This window comes from Cebus imitator, unplaced genomic scaffold (assembly GCF_001604975.1).
Source record: "Cebus imitator isolate Cc_AM_T3 unplaced genomic scaffold, Cebus_imitator-1.0 Scaffold43, whole genome shotgun sequence".
Taxonomy (NCBI): Eukaryota; Metazoa; Chordata; class Mammalia; order Primates; family Cebidae; genus Cebus; species Cebus imitator.
This window is the reverse complement of record NW_016107358.1, coordinates 7,981,301-7,995,220: the sequence shown is the minus strand read 5'-3', so window position 1 is coordinate 7,995,220 and position 13,920 is coordinate 7,981,301. Positions and strand designations below refer to the sequence as shown.

The 13,920-nt window shown below is 49.6% G+C and overlaps 1 protein-coding gene across 4 annotated transcripts in view; it reads left to right on the top strand.

Annotated features, from left to right (window-relative positions):
* Positions 1–13,920, top strand: part of RREB1 (ras responsive element binding protein 1) — a 150,903-nt gene that overhangs the window by 126,696 nt on the left and 10,287 nt on the right. For 3 of the 4 annotated variants that reach the window (XM_017526759.2, XM_017526757.2, XM_017526758.2), the window contains 2 exons: positions 607–3,523; positions 11,619–11,783. In XM_017526759.2, the coding sequence (XP_017382248.1) occupies positions 607–3,523; positions 11,619–11,783 (3,082 nt within the window). The remainder of the gene's footprint in view (positions 1–606; positions 3,524–11,618; positions 11,784–13,920) is intronic. The other variant, XM_017526761.2, reaches the window with a different exon arrangement.

Below are 13,920 nucleotides of genomic sequence, written 5' to 3'. Positions count from 1 at the left end.
TTTGAGTGGAGTCTCCCTCTGTTGCCTAAGCAGGAGTGCTGTGGCGTGATCTGGCTCACCACAAGCTCCACCTCCCAGGTGCAAGCGATTCTCCTCCCTCAGCCTCCTGAGTAGCTGGGACTACAAGCACACACCACCATGCCTTGTTAATTTTTGTATTTTTAGTAGTGATGGGGTTTCACTATGTTGGTCAGGCTGGTCTCAAACTCCTGACCTCATGATATGCCCTCCTCAGCCCCCCAAAGTGCTGGGATTACAGGTGTGAGCCACCACACTTATTTTCTTATTTTTTAAATAGAGGTGAGGACTTGTTATGTTGCCCAGGCAAGTCACAAACTCCTGGCCTCAAGTGCTTCTCCCACCTGGGCCTCTGGAGTAGCTGGGACTAGAGGCATGAGCCACCACACCTGGCTAATTTTTTTTTATTATTTTTTATAGAGATATGGGATCTTGCTATGTTGCCCAGGCTGGGAACCCTTTTTATGTTAGGAGGAAAGGCTGTGTACTGGGACATATGTACAACAAATGCTTTGTGAATCACCATTTAGTGATTATTTTTCAATCTTCACATGTGTTCCTTTGCTTTTACTGGTGGTTTCTATATAGGCCTGGTGCGAAACAAACCTTCGGAGGTGCATCAGCGAGCAGCACCGTTTTGTCTGTGACATCTGTGACAAGGCATTTCCCATGCTCTGTTCACTGGCGCTGCATAAGCAGACCCACGTGGCCACAGACCAGGGTCAAGAAAAGCTGCAGGCCATGACCCTGCCTGGTGAGGCCCTGGAGCAGAAGGGCTTCCTGGTCTTGCTGGGCCTGCAGCACACCAAAGACGTCAGGCCTGCCCCCACCGTGGAGTCTCTGCCGGATGACAACCAGGCAATCCAGCTCCAGACACTCAAGTGTCAGCTACCTCAGGACCCTGGCTGCACCAACATACTGAGCCTGTCTCCTTTTGAAGCTGCTTCTTTAGGCGGTTCTCTCACAGTTCTCCCCACGACCAAGGACAGCATAAAGCACCTGTCCCTGCAGCCCTTCCAGAAGGGCTTCATCATCCAGCCTGACAGCAGCATTGTGGTCAAGCCAATTTCTGGTGAGTCTGCGATTGAGCTGGCGGACATCCAGCAGATTCTGAAGATGGCGGCCTCGGCTCCCCCTCAAATCAGTCTTCCGCCCTTCTCCAAGGCCCCCGCCACCCCACTGCAGGCGATCTTCAAGCACATGCCCCCTCTGAAGCCAAAGCCCCTGGTCACACCAAGGACGGTGGTAGCCACCTCCACGCCCCCGCCTCTCATCAATGCCCAGCAGGCCTCTCCCGGCTGTATCAGCCCTAGCCTGCCGCCACCTACCCTGAAGCTCCTCAAAGGCTCAGTGGAGGCTGCTTCCAATGCCCACCTGCTGCAGTCCAAGTCCGGGACCCAGCCCAACGAGGCCACGCGGCTCTCCCTGCAGCAGCCACGGGCAGAGCTGCCCGGCCAGCCCGAGATGAAGACTCAGCTGGAACAGGACAGCATCATTGAGGCCCTGCTGCCGCTGAGCATGGAGGCCAAGATCAAGCAAGAGATCACCGAGGGGGAGCTCAAGGCCTTCATGACAGCGCCCAGTGGCAAGAAGGCACCTGCCATGCGCAAGGTGCTCTACCCGTGCCGCTTCTGCAACCAGGTGTTTGCCTTCTCAGGAGTGTTGCGCGCCCACGTGCGCTCCCACCTGGGCATCTCGCCATACCAATGCAACATCTGCGACTACATTGCTGCCGACAAGGCCGCGCTCATCCGCCACCTGCGCACGCACAGCGGGGAGCGGCCCTACATCTGCAAGATCTGCCACTACCCCTTCACTGTCAAGGCCAACTGCGAGCGGCACCTGCGCAAGAAGCACCTCAAGGCCACCCGCAAGGACATCGAGAAGAACATTGAGTACGTCAGTAGCAGTGCGGCTGAGTTGGTGGATGCCTTCTGCGCCCCAGACACCGTGTGCCGGCTATGCGGAGAAGACCTCAAGCACTACCGCGCCCTGCGCATCCACATGCGCACGCACTGCGGCCGCGGCCTGGGTGGGGGCCACAAGGGCCGCAAGCCCTTCGAATGCAAGGAGTGCAACGCCGCATTCGCGGCCAAGCGCAACTGCATCCACCACATCCTCAAGCAGCACCTGCATGTGCCAGAGCACGACATCGAGAGCTATGTCCTGGCCGCCGACAGCCTGGGCTCTACAGAGGCCCCACCTGCTGAGGCCTCGGGGTACGGGGAGGATGGTGGTTGTGCTGCCGCTGGTGACCGCAAGCCCCTCAGCACCTTCCTGGAGCCCCAAAACGGCTTTCTTCACAGGGGCCCCACCCAGCCTCCGCCTCCCCATGTCTCAGTCAAGTTGGAGCCTGCCAGCAGCTTTGCAGTGGACTGTAATGAACCCCTGGACTTCTCTCAGAAGGGCCTGGCGCTGGTCCAAGTGAAGCAGGAAAACATCTCCTTCCTGAGCCCTTCTTCCCTGGCCCCCTACGACTGCTCCATGGAGCCCATCGACCTGTCCATCCCCAAGAACTTCAGGAAAGGGGACAAGGATGTGGCCGCTCCGAGTGAAGCCAAGAAGGCTGAGGAGGAGGCAGGGAGCAGCGGGCAGCCTTCTCCCTGCCCACCACCCTGCCCTTCTCTTCCCGTGGCTTTGGGGCCCAGTGGGATCCTGGAAAGCCCCATGGCCCCTGCACTGGCAGCCACCCCAGAGCCTCCAGCACAGCCCCTGCAGGGCCCCGTTCAGCTGGCAGTTCCCATCTACTCCTCAGCCCTGGTCAGCAGCCCTCCCCTCGTGGGCAGCTCAGCCCTCCTGAGTGGCACAGCCTTGCTGCGGCCGCTGAGGCCCAAGCCCCCCCTACTTTTGCCAAAGCCCCCTGTGACAGAAGAGCTGCCCCCGCTGGCCTCCATTGCCCAGATCATCTCATCTGTGTCCTCTGCCCCCACCCTGCTGAAAACCAAGGTGGTAGACCCAGGGTCCACTAGCACTGGCAGTAACACCATGGCTTCAGACAGCTTAGGAGGCTCCGTCCCCAAAGCTGCCACCACCACCACCGCCGCCCCTGCTGCCACCAACAACCCAAAAGAGTCCAGCGAGCCTCCTGCTCCTACCAGCAGCCCAGAAGTTGCCTCACCCACCGAGCAGGGCCCATCAGGTGCCTCAAAGAAGAGGGGCCGGAAAAGGGGCGCAAGGAGCCGACCCCGTGCCAACAGTGGCGGGGTGGACCTGGATTCCAGTGGAGAGTTTGCCAGCATCGAGAAGATGCTGGCCACCACAGATACCAACAAGTTCAGTCCATTTCTGCAGACAGCAGAGGACGACATTCAGGACGAGGTGGCTGGAGCCCCGGCTGACCACCATGGGCCCAGTGACGAAGAGCAGGGCAGTCCCCCAGAAGACAAGTTGCTGAGGGCCAAGCGGAACTCCTACGCCAACTGCCTGCAGAAGATCACCTGTCCCCACTGTCCCCGGGTTTTCCCTTGGGCCAGCTCCCTACAGAGGCACATGCTCACACACACTGGTAAGAGGGCCACCCGGCTCCCAGGCAGTGAGTCCTACTTCCTGGCAGGGGGAGCCACGGGTGGAGGTCCAAAGCAAGATCCATCTCCCACAGCTCCAGTTATTCCTAGCTTGGCTTCTTCTCCAGTCTCAGAAGCCCCAGCTTGTCTGGTGGTGCTGGAATTCCCATGTGCTCTCAGTAGCCACATGGCCTGTGTACAGGGGCTGAACCCTCCAGGGGCAGCAGTCTAGTGAGTGTTCACCCAGGGCGTTTTGAGGTGAAAGTGGTCACAGGCCTTCAGATTACTCACGGCGTCGCCCCATCCCTTCTGGAGGCGGTAGTTGGATTGTCTACTGGGTTAAGCAAGGAGGCGGCTCCAGAGAAGTGGGACTTTGTATTAAAGTATTGGGGCATAATGAGCTTGGTGCTTTGACACTAGACATTCCATTCCAGTGTCCTCAATGCAGCTTTTTGAATTTTGAAAAATCTGTGAAGTTTGTTGGTATGCCATGTCTTCTTAAAGAGAAATGTTACAAATTGTGATGTTGGCCGTTTTCTTTCAGTTCACTAAGGCAGTCACGTCTTCCCCTGTTGATTGTGAAAATCAGCAATGAGTGGTGGTCGAATGTTGTAAAATTTTTGTTTATACTACAGTTGTAAGCTTTTCTGAGAAAATTCTCTCAGAAGTGCCTGGCGCTGGTCCAAGTGAAGCAGGAAAACATCTCCTCCTTCCTGAGCCCTTCTTCCCTGGCCCCCTACGACTGCTCTGTGGAGCCCATTGACTGACATGTCCATCCCCAAGAACTCACACCCAAGTGTGAAAAAATTCTACATTCTAAGTGACAGACTTAAATTGTCAAAATGATACCTCAAAAGTTTTTTTTTTCTTTCTTCTTTTTTTTTTTTTTTTTTTAATAAAAGACAAGGTCTCACTGTATTGCTCTGGCTGATCTCAAACTCCTGGGCTCAAGCAGTCTTCTTGCCTGTGCCTCCCAAAGTGCTGGGATTACAGGCATGAGCCCCACATCTGGTCCCTGAAGTATTTTTCTGTTTTTGAGACAGTCTCACTCTGTCACCCAGGTTGGAGTGCGGTGGCACGATCTCAGCTCACTGCAACCTCTGCCGCCCAGGTTCAAGCAATTTTCCCTGCCTCAGCCTCCCAAGTAGCTGGGATTACAGGCATGCTCCACCATGCCCAGCTAATTTTTGTATTTTTAGTAGACATGGCGTTTCACCATGTTGGCCAGGCTGGTCTCGAACTCTTGACCTCAGGTGATCTGCCCGTCTCAGCCTCTCAAAGTGCTGGGATTACAGGCATGAGCCACCACACCCGGCCTGCCCAAAAGTGTTTTTCAAATGTCAGTTTCTAGAAGTTGGATTTTAAAGAGAAGTTTAGGATAGGAATATACTTTAATTTTTTTGTCAGGTACTTCTAGTACAACTGTCATCTGAAATATAATTTTCTGAATTTTCTCAGTGAACAGTCTCAATGTTCAATGACATGTCATTGAACTACCGGCAAATTAAGTGAGATCCTTACCTTTTTGGAGTTTACAACCAAAATATTAATAAATAGATAGGGCCCAAAACCAAATGGTACTGGACTGGCAGATAAAATACAGAACACCAGTTAAATTTGAATTTCAGATAGACAACAAATAATTTTTAGTATAAGTATTTTTATGTAGTACTTGGGATACACTAAAAAAATTATTTGTTTATCCAAAATTCAAATTTAGCTCTGGGCATCCTGGTTTTTTTGTGGTTTTTCTTTTTGCGCTAAATATGGTAACCCAAGGTAGTCAGGAGGTTTATGACAGGATGTTGAGGGTGGGTTGTGGGAATTGGTGTGAGCTGTGCTATGTGTCCAAGTGGAAACGCATTACGTAGAGTTGATCATCCCACAGAGCTTTGGAGAAGCTCATGAAAGGCTGTTTCTCGTAGATGAGGTGGAACAGCAGGAGGGAGGTCATGGAGTCACCCCTGGATACCTGAACAGTGTGCAGAATGGAGCCTGGGGAGGGAGAGGAAGCTGGGGCGCAGAGAGAGTCGTGGCTGGGAGTGATAGGTCTCTCAGAGGCTACACTGGTCACTAGAGCTTGCCACACAGACAAGCATTTCTTTCTGGTATGGTGGGGTCCTTGAATCCAGGGATTAATGGAGTAGTAAGTCAGGAGTGCCTATCCAGGGAGGACTCAAGGAGAACCAAGATTTCTAGATTTGTAAAGTATGTGCTGCCCTTTCAGACCACAGTCTCCCTGTTGAAATAGTTTAAGCCGGACAAGTAAAGCAACCATTCTAATGAAGACAGCAGTTCAGAAAAGAAAATCCGTCTTCAACAGAAGGTGCCCCTTACAGCAGTCTATTTTGTTACCCTTTTTGGGTGCCACCTGTTTGTCGCCTACTGAGAGTCTATGGAGAAGTGAGTCTCTTTCTGTTATCACTTTTCAGAAAGCGGATGGTCTGGATCTGATGATTGGCTTGGCTCCTGCCCTTCCTTGGCCTCCCATCCTCCTCCTCCAGTATTTCCTTTTTTAAGAGTTGTGCCCAGGTCTTTGCAGATGCCTGATATGTGTTCCCACTTGTGAATCCAGTCATGATTGCCTGGCTTTGGAATGCCAAAATGTCAGCATTGGCTTAAAATTTAGTAGCATCTGAAACTGAGCAAGAAAGCAGGAGGTCTGTTTGAGATAGGATGGAGTAGACGTAAATATAAACATCCTTGCCTCTTGTGCCTTCAAAGTTACTGATAACCTCGATAGATGTGTCTGCTTTGGCCCAGTCCCTGTATACTATAATAATATGTTCTCGGTAGAGCTAGTCTTCATGACAGTCCTATGAGGATGATGTCATCCACTTGTTGCTGTGAGGAAATTGAGGTTTACTTAAGGACCTAAGCAACTTGCCTACGGCCATATAGGGAATAAGAGATGGAGCTACTGTTCTAAGCCAGGGTCAGGTTCTGTGCAGCTGCCCTGCCCCGTCGGGGTATGTGTGCCCGGTATGTCCTCTGTGTGAAGGCGGAAGGCGGGCAGGGTGCACTTCTGTGCCTCCCTGTGATCCCACATGTGCACATGCAGAAGATTGGGAAGTAGTTTGAGATAAGGGGGGACTCTGCTGTGGATCAGAATGTTACCAATTTGAGACTTAATGACTACAGAATCGTGTTAGCCACATGCATAGACACTGTATGAAGATTGGTGCTCATTGAGCTTCATTACCTTTTTTGCTGTGCTTCACTCTCAGCTTCCAGGGATGTTCAGCATCACCACCACAAATCGTGTTATATCGAGCACTTGGCTACATCCAGTGTCATGTTAGAGCATTTTTCGTTCATTGAGCATTAGAGCTGAAAGCAGCCTAGGAAGTCATCTGATGGGCCCCCTTTCCCCACAGACCTGATGTTTTTCCTGGTAGGCAGCTCTGCTATCACTCAGAGCCATGTGGATCCTTGGCTCCCTAGGCTTCTGTGAGATGCTGTCTCCAAAACTTTGAAAAAAGCCTTAAGTGTACACATGTTAAATATTGACTCTGCAGGCACCCTGCCTGCAAAGGTGTTACTCAGGGAAGATGTTTTATGGGGTATTTTTGTTTTTTCTAATTTTTTGCTTTTGTAGAGACGAGGTCTCACTATGTTACCCAGGCTAATCTTGAACTCCTTGGCTTTGCAAAGTGCTGAGATCACAGGCTTGAGCCACCGTGCCTGGCCGTTTTGTGTTTTTGCGTGTAGTGTTAAAATCTAGCTGCGTTCCAGCCAGAAGCATTGAGCAGCATCCGATTTTGGACTGCATTTAAACAAACTCTACACCTTGAATGCTGGCCTCCTCCTACCCTCTTAGCAAATTACTATAATACTGTCTCTACTTTGTCTCCAACACATATTCTCCAGTCCACCCAGTCCTCAAAGGGGCAGCAAGAAGCAGAACCGGTGTTCATTGTCCAGTGAGGGGTATATCTGCTGGCTGCTGGCAAGGAGCAAGTGGCCTCAACCTTTTCTTGCTCCTGGCTCAAGTTCCAGGAACCTGATGAGGAAGCTGGCATAACTGTCATTTTTCATACCCCCTGGCACAGTCTTCACATGCACCTGCCTTTCCTCCTCCTTCCACTCCTCTCCAGCTCTCTACCAGCCCACAGTTTCCTGCTGGTGAGGACAGTTCCTGGTTCCTTGCCTTTCTGTACCTAAACGTGCCACCTCATAGGAAACAAGAGTAGACTGTTCCTGCCTTTACCCCTCGGGAGCATCTCGTGTGTTTTTAGGCCACAGGTGGAGGAGAGGGTGCCAGAAAACACAGCCAGTCTATTCTAGCCTTTGTCCTCATTTTCTTCCTCCTTCCCTTTGCTCCGGTTCCTTGTCCTGCAGTGATGGGCTTGGGACCATGGGATGTCTGTTCTGGGCTTCCTGGCTTGCTCACATTCTCACTGGTGCTTTGAGTGCCTTTTCTGAGCTGGCTTGAGCTTTCCCCCTACACCTTCTCCTCCCTGCTCCTACCTGGCAGTGAGGGTCAGAGCTTCAGTCAGTGAGTCGTCCAAACATGAACGTGGAAAGCACCTGGGACACCACTTGTATTTGGCTACTTTTAACTTTCTTAAAAGACAGCTTTGGCCACTTTTACCCAGTCCTGTGTACACTTCTGCCAAATACAGAGAGAAAATACCCAAAGAAAGATGCCTTCACACAAGGGTAGAGGAGCGATGGAGAAAAGCTGGGCGACTTAGGCTGTCATCTTGTTAACAGAAAGAAAAGCAACTGTAAGGTTGTCTGTGCTAGTTAGACCCCACCTCTTTGAAAAATGAACAGAAGTATTTTCACTTTTGTTTTCTTGATCATCTTGGTGGCCAAGGTCCCAGTCTCCTCATCAAACTATTCTCACTGCTCACTCTTCTCTTTCCCCAATGCCCTTCTTCATTTCTTGATTGTTCTGGGAGAGTAAATACTGGCCAGTTTTTTGTTTTTGTTTCTTTGGGATTTTTTTTTTTTCGAGACAGGGTCTTGCTCGGTCACCCAGGCACCCCAGCTAGAGTACAGTGGTGTGATCACAGCTCACTGCAGCCTTGAACTCTTGGCTGAGTTCAAATGATCCTCCTGCCTCAGCCCCCCAAGTAGCTGGGACTACAAGTGCACACCACCATGCCTAGCTAATTTTTTAAATTTTTTGTAGAGACAGGGTCTCACTATGTTGCCTTGAAATCCTGGGCTCAAGCAGTTCATCTCCCTTGGCCTCCCAAAGTGCTGAGATTATAGACATGAGCCACTGTGCCCAGCTGGCTGATGGTTTAGATACTCATGTTGGGGCTCATGGTCCTGAGTGTGTAGATGACTCCCTGTGGTTACAGGTGCTTTTACAAATACCCCTCCTAAAGCAGTCATTCGTGGCAGCTACCAAATAAAGAAAATCATCTGCTACTTGCCATATAGATGACTGGCCAACAAGTGTTTTTGAAACCTGTGTTATTATAAAATACTAAAAGGGCCCATGTTTTCCTGCATCCCTGCGATCCAGAGAGCCCACTGTTATTAAAAAGTCAGATTTAACACAGTGAAATGTGAGCTTTTAATGACTCGTGTGAGTTATCATGTCATTTTGGCAACCTTCATAATTTGATGCAATACTTTGGCCTCATGGCTTGTTTTCTGTTTTAGCAGTAATAGGGACCTTTTCATGGGGACGTCAGCCTGGCAGTCCTAACCAACTGTAAAGGTGACGCACTCACTAATGTGGAAATTACAGAGTAAACCATGAGAGAAGCCGATCATTTTCTTTGAAATTAAGATTCCTGTCATAGTAGCTTCTTGTTTTCCTCTTCTCAATCTGGCCAGACTCAGAGAAGCAGCAATGTTGCCTTTTGACAATAAAATGTTAAAAGTACTTTATTTTCACTTGAAATTATTAGATACTGTCCTCAATTTTAAATGAAAAAAAGTAATTTTTTTCATTTTATTTTTGAGACAGAGTCTGTCCGTCACCCAGGCTAGAGTGCAGTGGCTCAATCTCCACTCACTACATATCTGCCTCCCAGGCTCAAGCGATCCTCGCATCTCAGCCTCCCAAGTAGCTGGGATTGCAGGTGTGTACCACCATGCCTCGCTAATGTTTGTATTTTTAGTAGAGATGGGGTTTCACTGTGTTGGCCGGGCTGGTCTTGAACTCCTGGCCTCAAGTGATCCGCCTACCTTGGCCTCCCACAATGTTGGGATTATAGGCATGAGCCACCATGCATGACAGCAAGAAGTAATTTGGAAGGTGCACCATAAACGCTGTAAATACAACTATTCATACTTTTTTAAGAATGTGAATGTTTTAAAAATAAATTTAGCAGAAAACACCTACAGAATGATATGAGGAGACCCTGAAAGCAGTCAGTGGGTTCTCCATTTCTGTTTAGGGCGTCTTGTGGAGCTCCTCAGAAGCACACAGGCTGGGGTTTCTGGGTTTCTGATTCTGCCCTTTGTGGTCTTTGATTGTTGCAAGCATCTTTTTTGTTAAAAGCTGCCAAGGAGATTTGTAAGCATCATCTAAAAGGGGCTTTCAGCTCACGAGGGAATCAGTGTTCCCTGTCTCTGATTATTACTCCTGATGTGAAATTGTGGCCATGCTGTCACGGGTGCAGTGCCAGGCCCACACCTTCAGGCTCTGTACGAACGGCGCCCCCTGGAGTCATGTGACACAGCAGTGCCTGTCAAGGCTAGTCCTTCCCCTGGGAAAACACATGGCCCCTTCTGACTGGTCTTCAGGTGCCAGGCCCTTGCTGTGCATTTGCAGGGGAGTGCATGGCCTTGGGCACCTGCACTAGTTCAGACTTCTATCGACATTAAACGAACACCGGAGGCCACTGTGATCTGTGTTTCCAGGGAGCTGTGTTTAATTGTGGCAATCCCAAGGTTATGAGACAAAAGTACTGGGCCCCAGCTCTGGAGTCATGTTGGTTAACACATAAAACCTTTTACCCTGTAACATTAGCAACTGGGACCTTGGACTCTAGCAACTTGGGAGAAAGGGAGGAATTCAGTGATACACAGATGATGCACCACTGACTTCCATCTCCTGAAGTCTCCTGATCCCTTCCCTGTTCCTCTGTTTTCCTCTCCTCATCCATTTTCCCTTGTGCTTTCTTTCCCCCTCACATGCATCCACACAAACTTAGGACAAGTTGCAGAGGAGACTGGATTGCATTTTGAAACATGTTTATAGCACAGTGGAATCCAAGTAAAAGGATAGGGTAGGCAGACTGAAGCAGGAGGGGACTGTGCCTCTCACAGTGGCTCACCTATCTGTGCATTTGGGATGGGTCTAGGGGCGAGACAGGGCTGTCAGTGTGTCCTCTTCACATGCACATCTGTTGAGTGGAACACATGATGTAATGCAGACATAGTTATGTATTGGTCACTCATTTGCAACCGCGCTTGGAGCAGGGGGAACAAAGAACCTTTAGTGTAATGAGAAGACCTTCTGACTTGCCAGCTAGAATCACAGTGACCTTGAGCAGAGGTCACTGCAGGATGTCTCGGCAAGTCAGACAGGAGTTGTCCTGGGAAGTCAGAACTCACTGCTGCCATTCTCCTGTGGGAGGGACACAGCCACCAAGGCCAGGAAGGGGGACTGGCCACCCTGGTAGGGGGTTCTCCCTGACTTCTCTTCATGGGCCCCACAAAGATACGCAGGAGTTCCCCATTGGATTTCCTAACATCCATATTACAGTGTCCTTGCCACACTAGAACTTGTTAGAGGTCGTCTTTCTCTTTGTGATGGAATATAGGTGTTTTCTTGCTGTGCTCTAAAATCTCTTTATTCACTTTTATTTTTTCTTGTCATTATTTAATATTTTAATATACCATTATTTTACTTTAAATGTATATACTTCAGTTTCATTTCTTTTAGTATTTTGATGACAAAAATTTATATTCCATTCCACTTAGGAAAAGGGAGAGAATGATCATTTTAGTCATTGATGTTCTCTCTCTTTTTTTTTTTTAAATGTGTTTTGTTAATTTTCTTAAAAGGAAGGGGTGGAGGAGGGGGGAACAACTGCCAGTGATCCCAGAGAATAAACAAAAGCAACTTTTCTTTTCCATTGCAGTAGAAAGCCAGATAAATATATATTTTTTTTCCTGCTTCAGGTCAGAAACCCTTCCCTTGTCAAAAATGCGATGCCTTCTTTTCTACCAAATCTAACTGTGAACGCCACCAGTTGCGCAAACACGGAGTTACCACCTGTTCCCTGAGAAGAAACGGGCTTATCCCCCAGTCAAAAGAGAGTGATGTTGGATCCCATGATAGCACAGGTAGTGCCGCCAGGTGAACCAGAACCCAGAGAGAGGGAGAGAGAAGAGTTCAGTTAAGAGTTGTAGCAAACTCCGGTCCAAGCTGTGGGGCTGCTTGTTCACGCCTCTGTAGGATTCAGAGCCTGCAGCCTATTAATAGAAAGGTGGGCCCTACTGACGATTGGGAGGGAATGTGACTTCTGGATCAGATCACCTAGACATACAGCAGGAAACAGTGACAGTGCCCCTCGGTTACTCTCAGGGCTGCTAGGGAAGATTTCTCACCCTCCTGGCAGAAGAGCTGTCACCCTCCTGCAGAAGAGGCCTTTGTTCTCGATGTTGGGAGGTGGAATATATGGGAAAGCCTACAGCTTCAGCCCTGGGTATGAACTCATCTAAAGGGGATGTGAAACCTTAAAGGTTAGGGGAGCCCTAGCCTCTTCAGCATCCTTGGGAGCAGGCCTGGGCTTTCTGGGATGTCAGGGTATCGGAGGAACCTAGGGGTGTTGAGCCCTTGACTGGGAGGGGCATGGGGGGATGTGGTGTTCTTCTTTTCAATAACTCTTCCTGGTATAAAACTGTGTCCTTGTTTGAAAAAGCACTGTGCATGTCCTTTCTTTAATCACATCTCTGCTTGACCTGAATCCGGGTATTATTCTCCTGTGCTGATGTGTGCTTCCTCCCTGCAGCACCCAAAGAGCGATTAACGGCTGCCTGATACGTCTCCTGCCACCTTTTTTCCCTTACAGTTTCTGAATTTACTCATGTCCTCTATCAGTACACTCCAACCGCTTGGACTGCTGGGGTTCTCCATCCTCACCCCCAAGAGCAAACAAAACAAAAACCAGCCTGCTGCAGGCCACTTAGACACCCTGCCAGTTGGCACTGGTTAGTAACAGGGACAGCATCTTGGTGCTCGGTCCAGTTCTACAGGTCTTGAAAATGTGGCACTACCTCATGGCTGCAAAGAGATCACCCAGCTATGTTTTTGTAGGGTTGTAATTGCATCCTGTGACTTCTGTTCCTCAGACTAGGGTGGAGATGGGGTACCCTATAGTTGGGAAGCATGCCTGCCTCAGGAGTCAATGTAGACAGAGGGTTGGGCATTAATCTCAGCCCCCTTGTCCTTACCTTACTAACAGGGATGCGGGCTTCCTCTGAAGTGGAGAGGCCAACCTTTGCTCCTCCCTGCACCTCCCACTGAGCCCTAGTGAAACCAACTGTGAGTGCCCTTGACTGCTTGGCTGCCAGTCTAGATCAGACCCTCTAAAGGTACAAAAGTGTAAGCTGGTTTGCTTACTGCTTCCCCAGCTTCCACTTCCACGTAACTCACCAGGATCTTTGAGTGAAGAAAGATGTGGGTGCACATGGAATCTTCCCCTAACTTGGACCCCTGTGAGCCAAAGATGGCCTGCAGTGCAGCCTACGGGAAGTGCACACCAGTGCTGACAGGCGTGCGTTTGCTGCAGACCAGCCTGTTAATGTTTAACCATCGGCCACCACATTAGTCTGGAACATTTTCTTTGAGTCTGGTTTAGAAAGCGGCCTTGAGATCTTCCCATAGTGGTCCCACAGTAGGGAAAGCAGCTGGTAACTGAAGGAGTTGAGAGGGAGCCCTTGGGTTTCCATGTTTACAAATAAGGCTTAGTAACTCCGTGCTAGATGCGTTCTGCATTCAGCTTCTCTATCATAAGGGAAGAACAAAGTCTGGGGCTCCTGCTGACATGTGCAGACACAAAGCTGAGTCGAAATGTATGGTCTTAGCTTCAGCACCAAGTATATAAGTTTGCAGTCATAAGTTTTGTTTTCCAAATCTCGGCAAAGCTTTTTCCCACCTCCACCCCTCCCCGGAAGTTATATAGTTTTTCTTGAAGGGGCAAAGCCTCTAGAAATAGAAAAGTCAGTGAAGGTTGTAATGTGAAACCAGCAAAGAGAAAATGTTTGGTTTAGTTGTGGTCACAGTCCATGGTTAGAAAGGGGACTGAGATCTAAGTGGGAGAGAAGAAAGGAGGTCAGGGAGGCAGAATTTAGTGATTTCAAGGAGGATTTAAAAAACCAGGTGAGCTTGATGGGCATGGGGTGAAGGCGTCATTCTGGGCTCCCCCCCCACCACATGAAGTCAAAAAAGTAAGGCTTTGAAAGAAGACCGCTTTAAAAA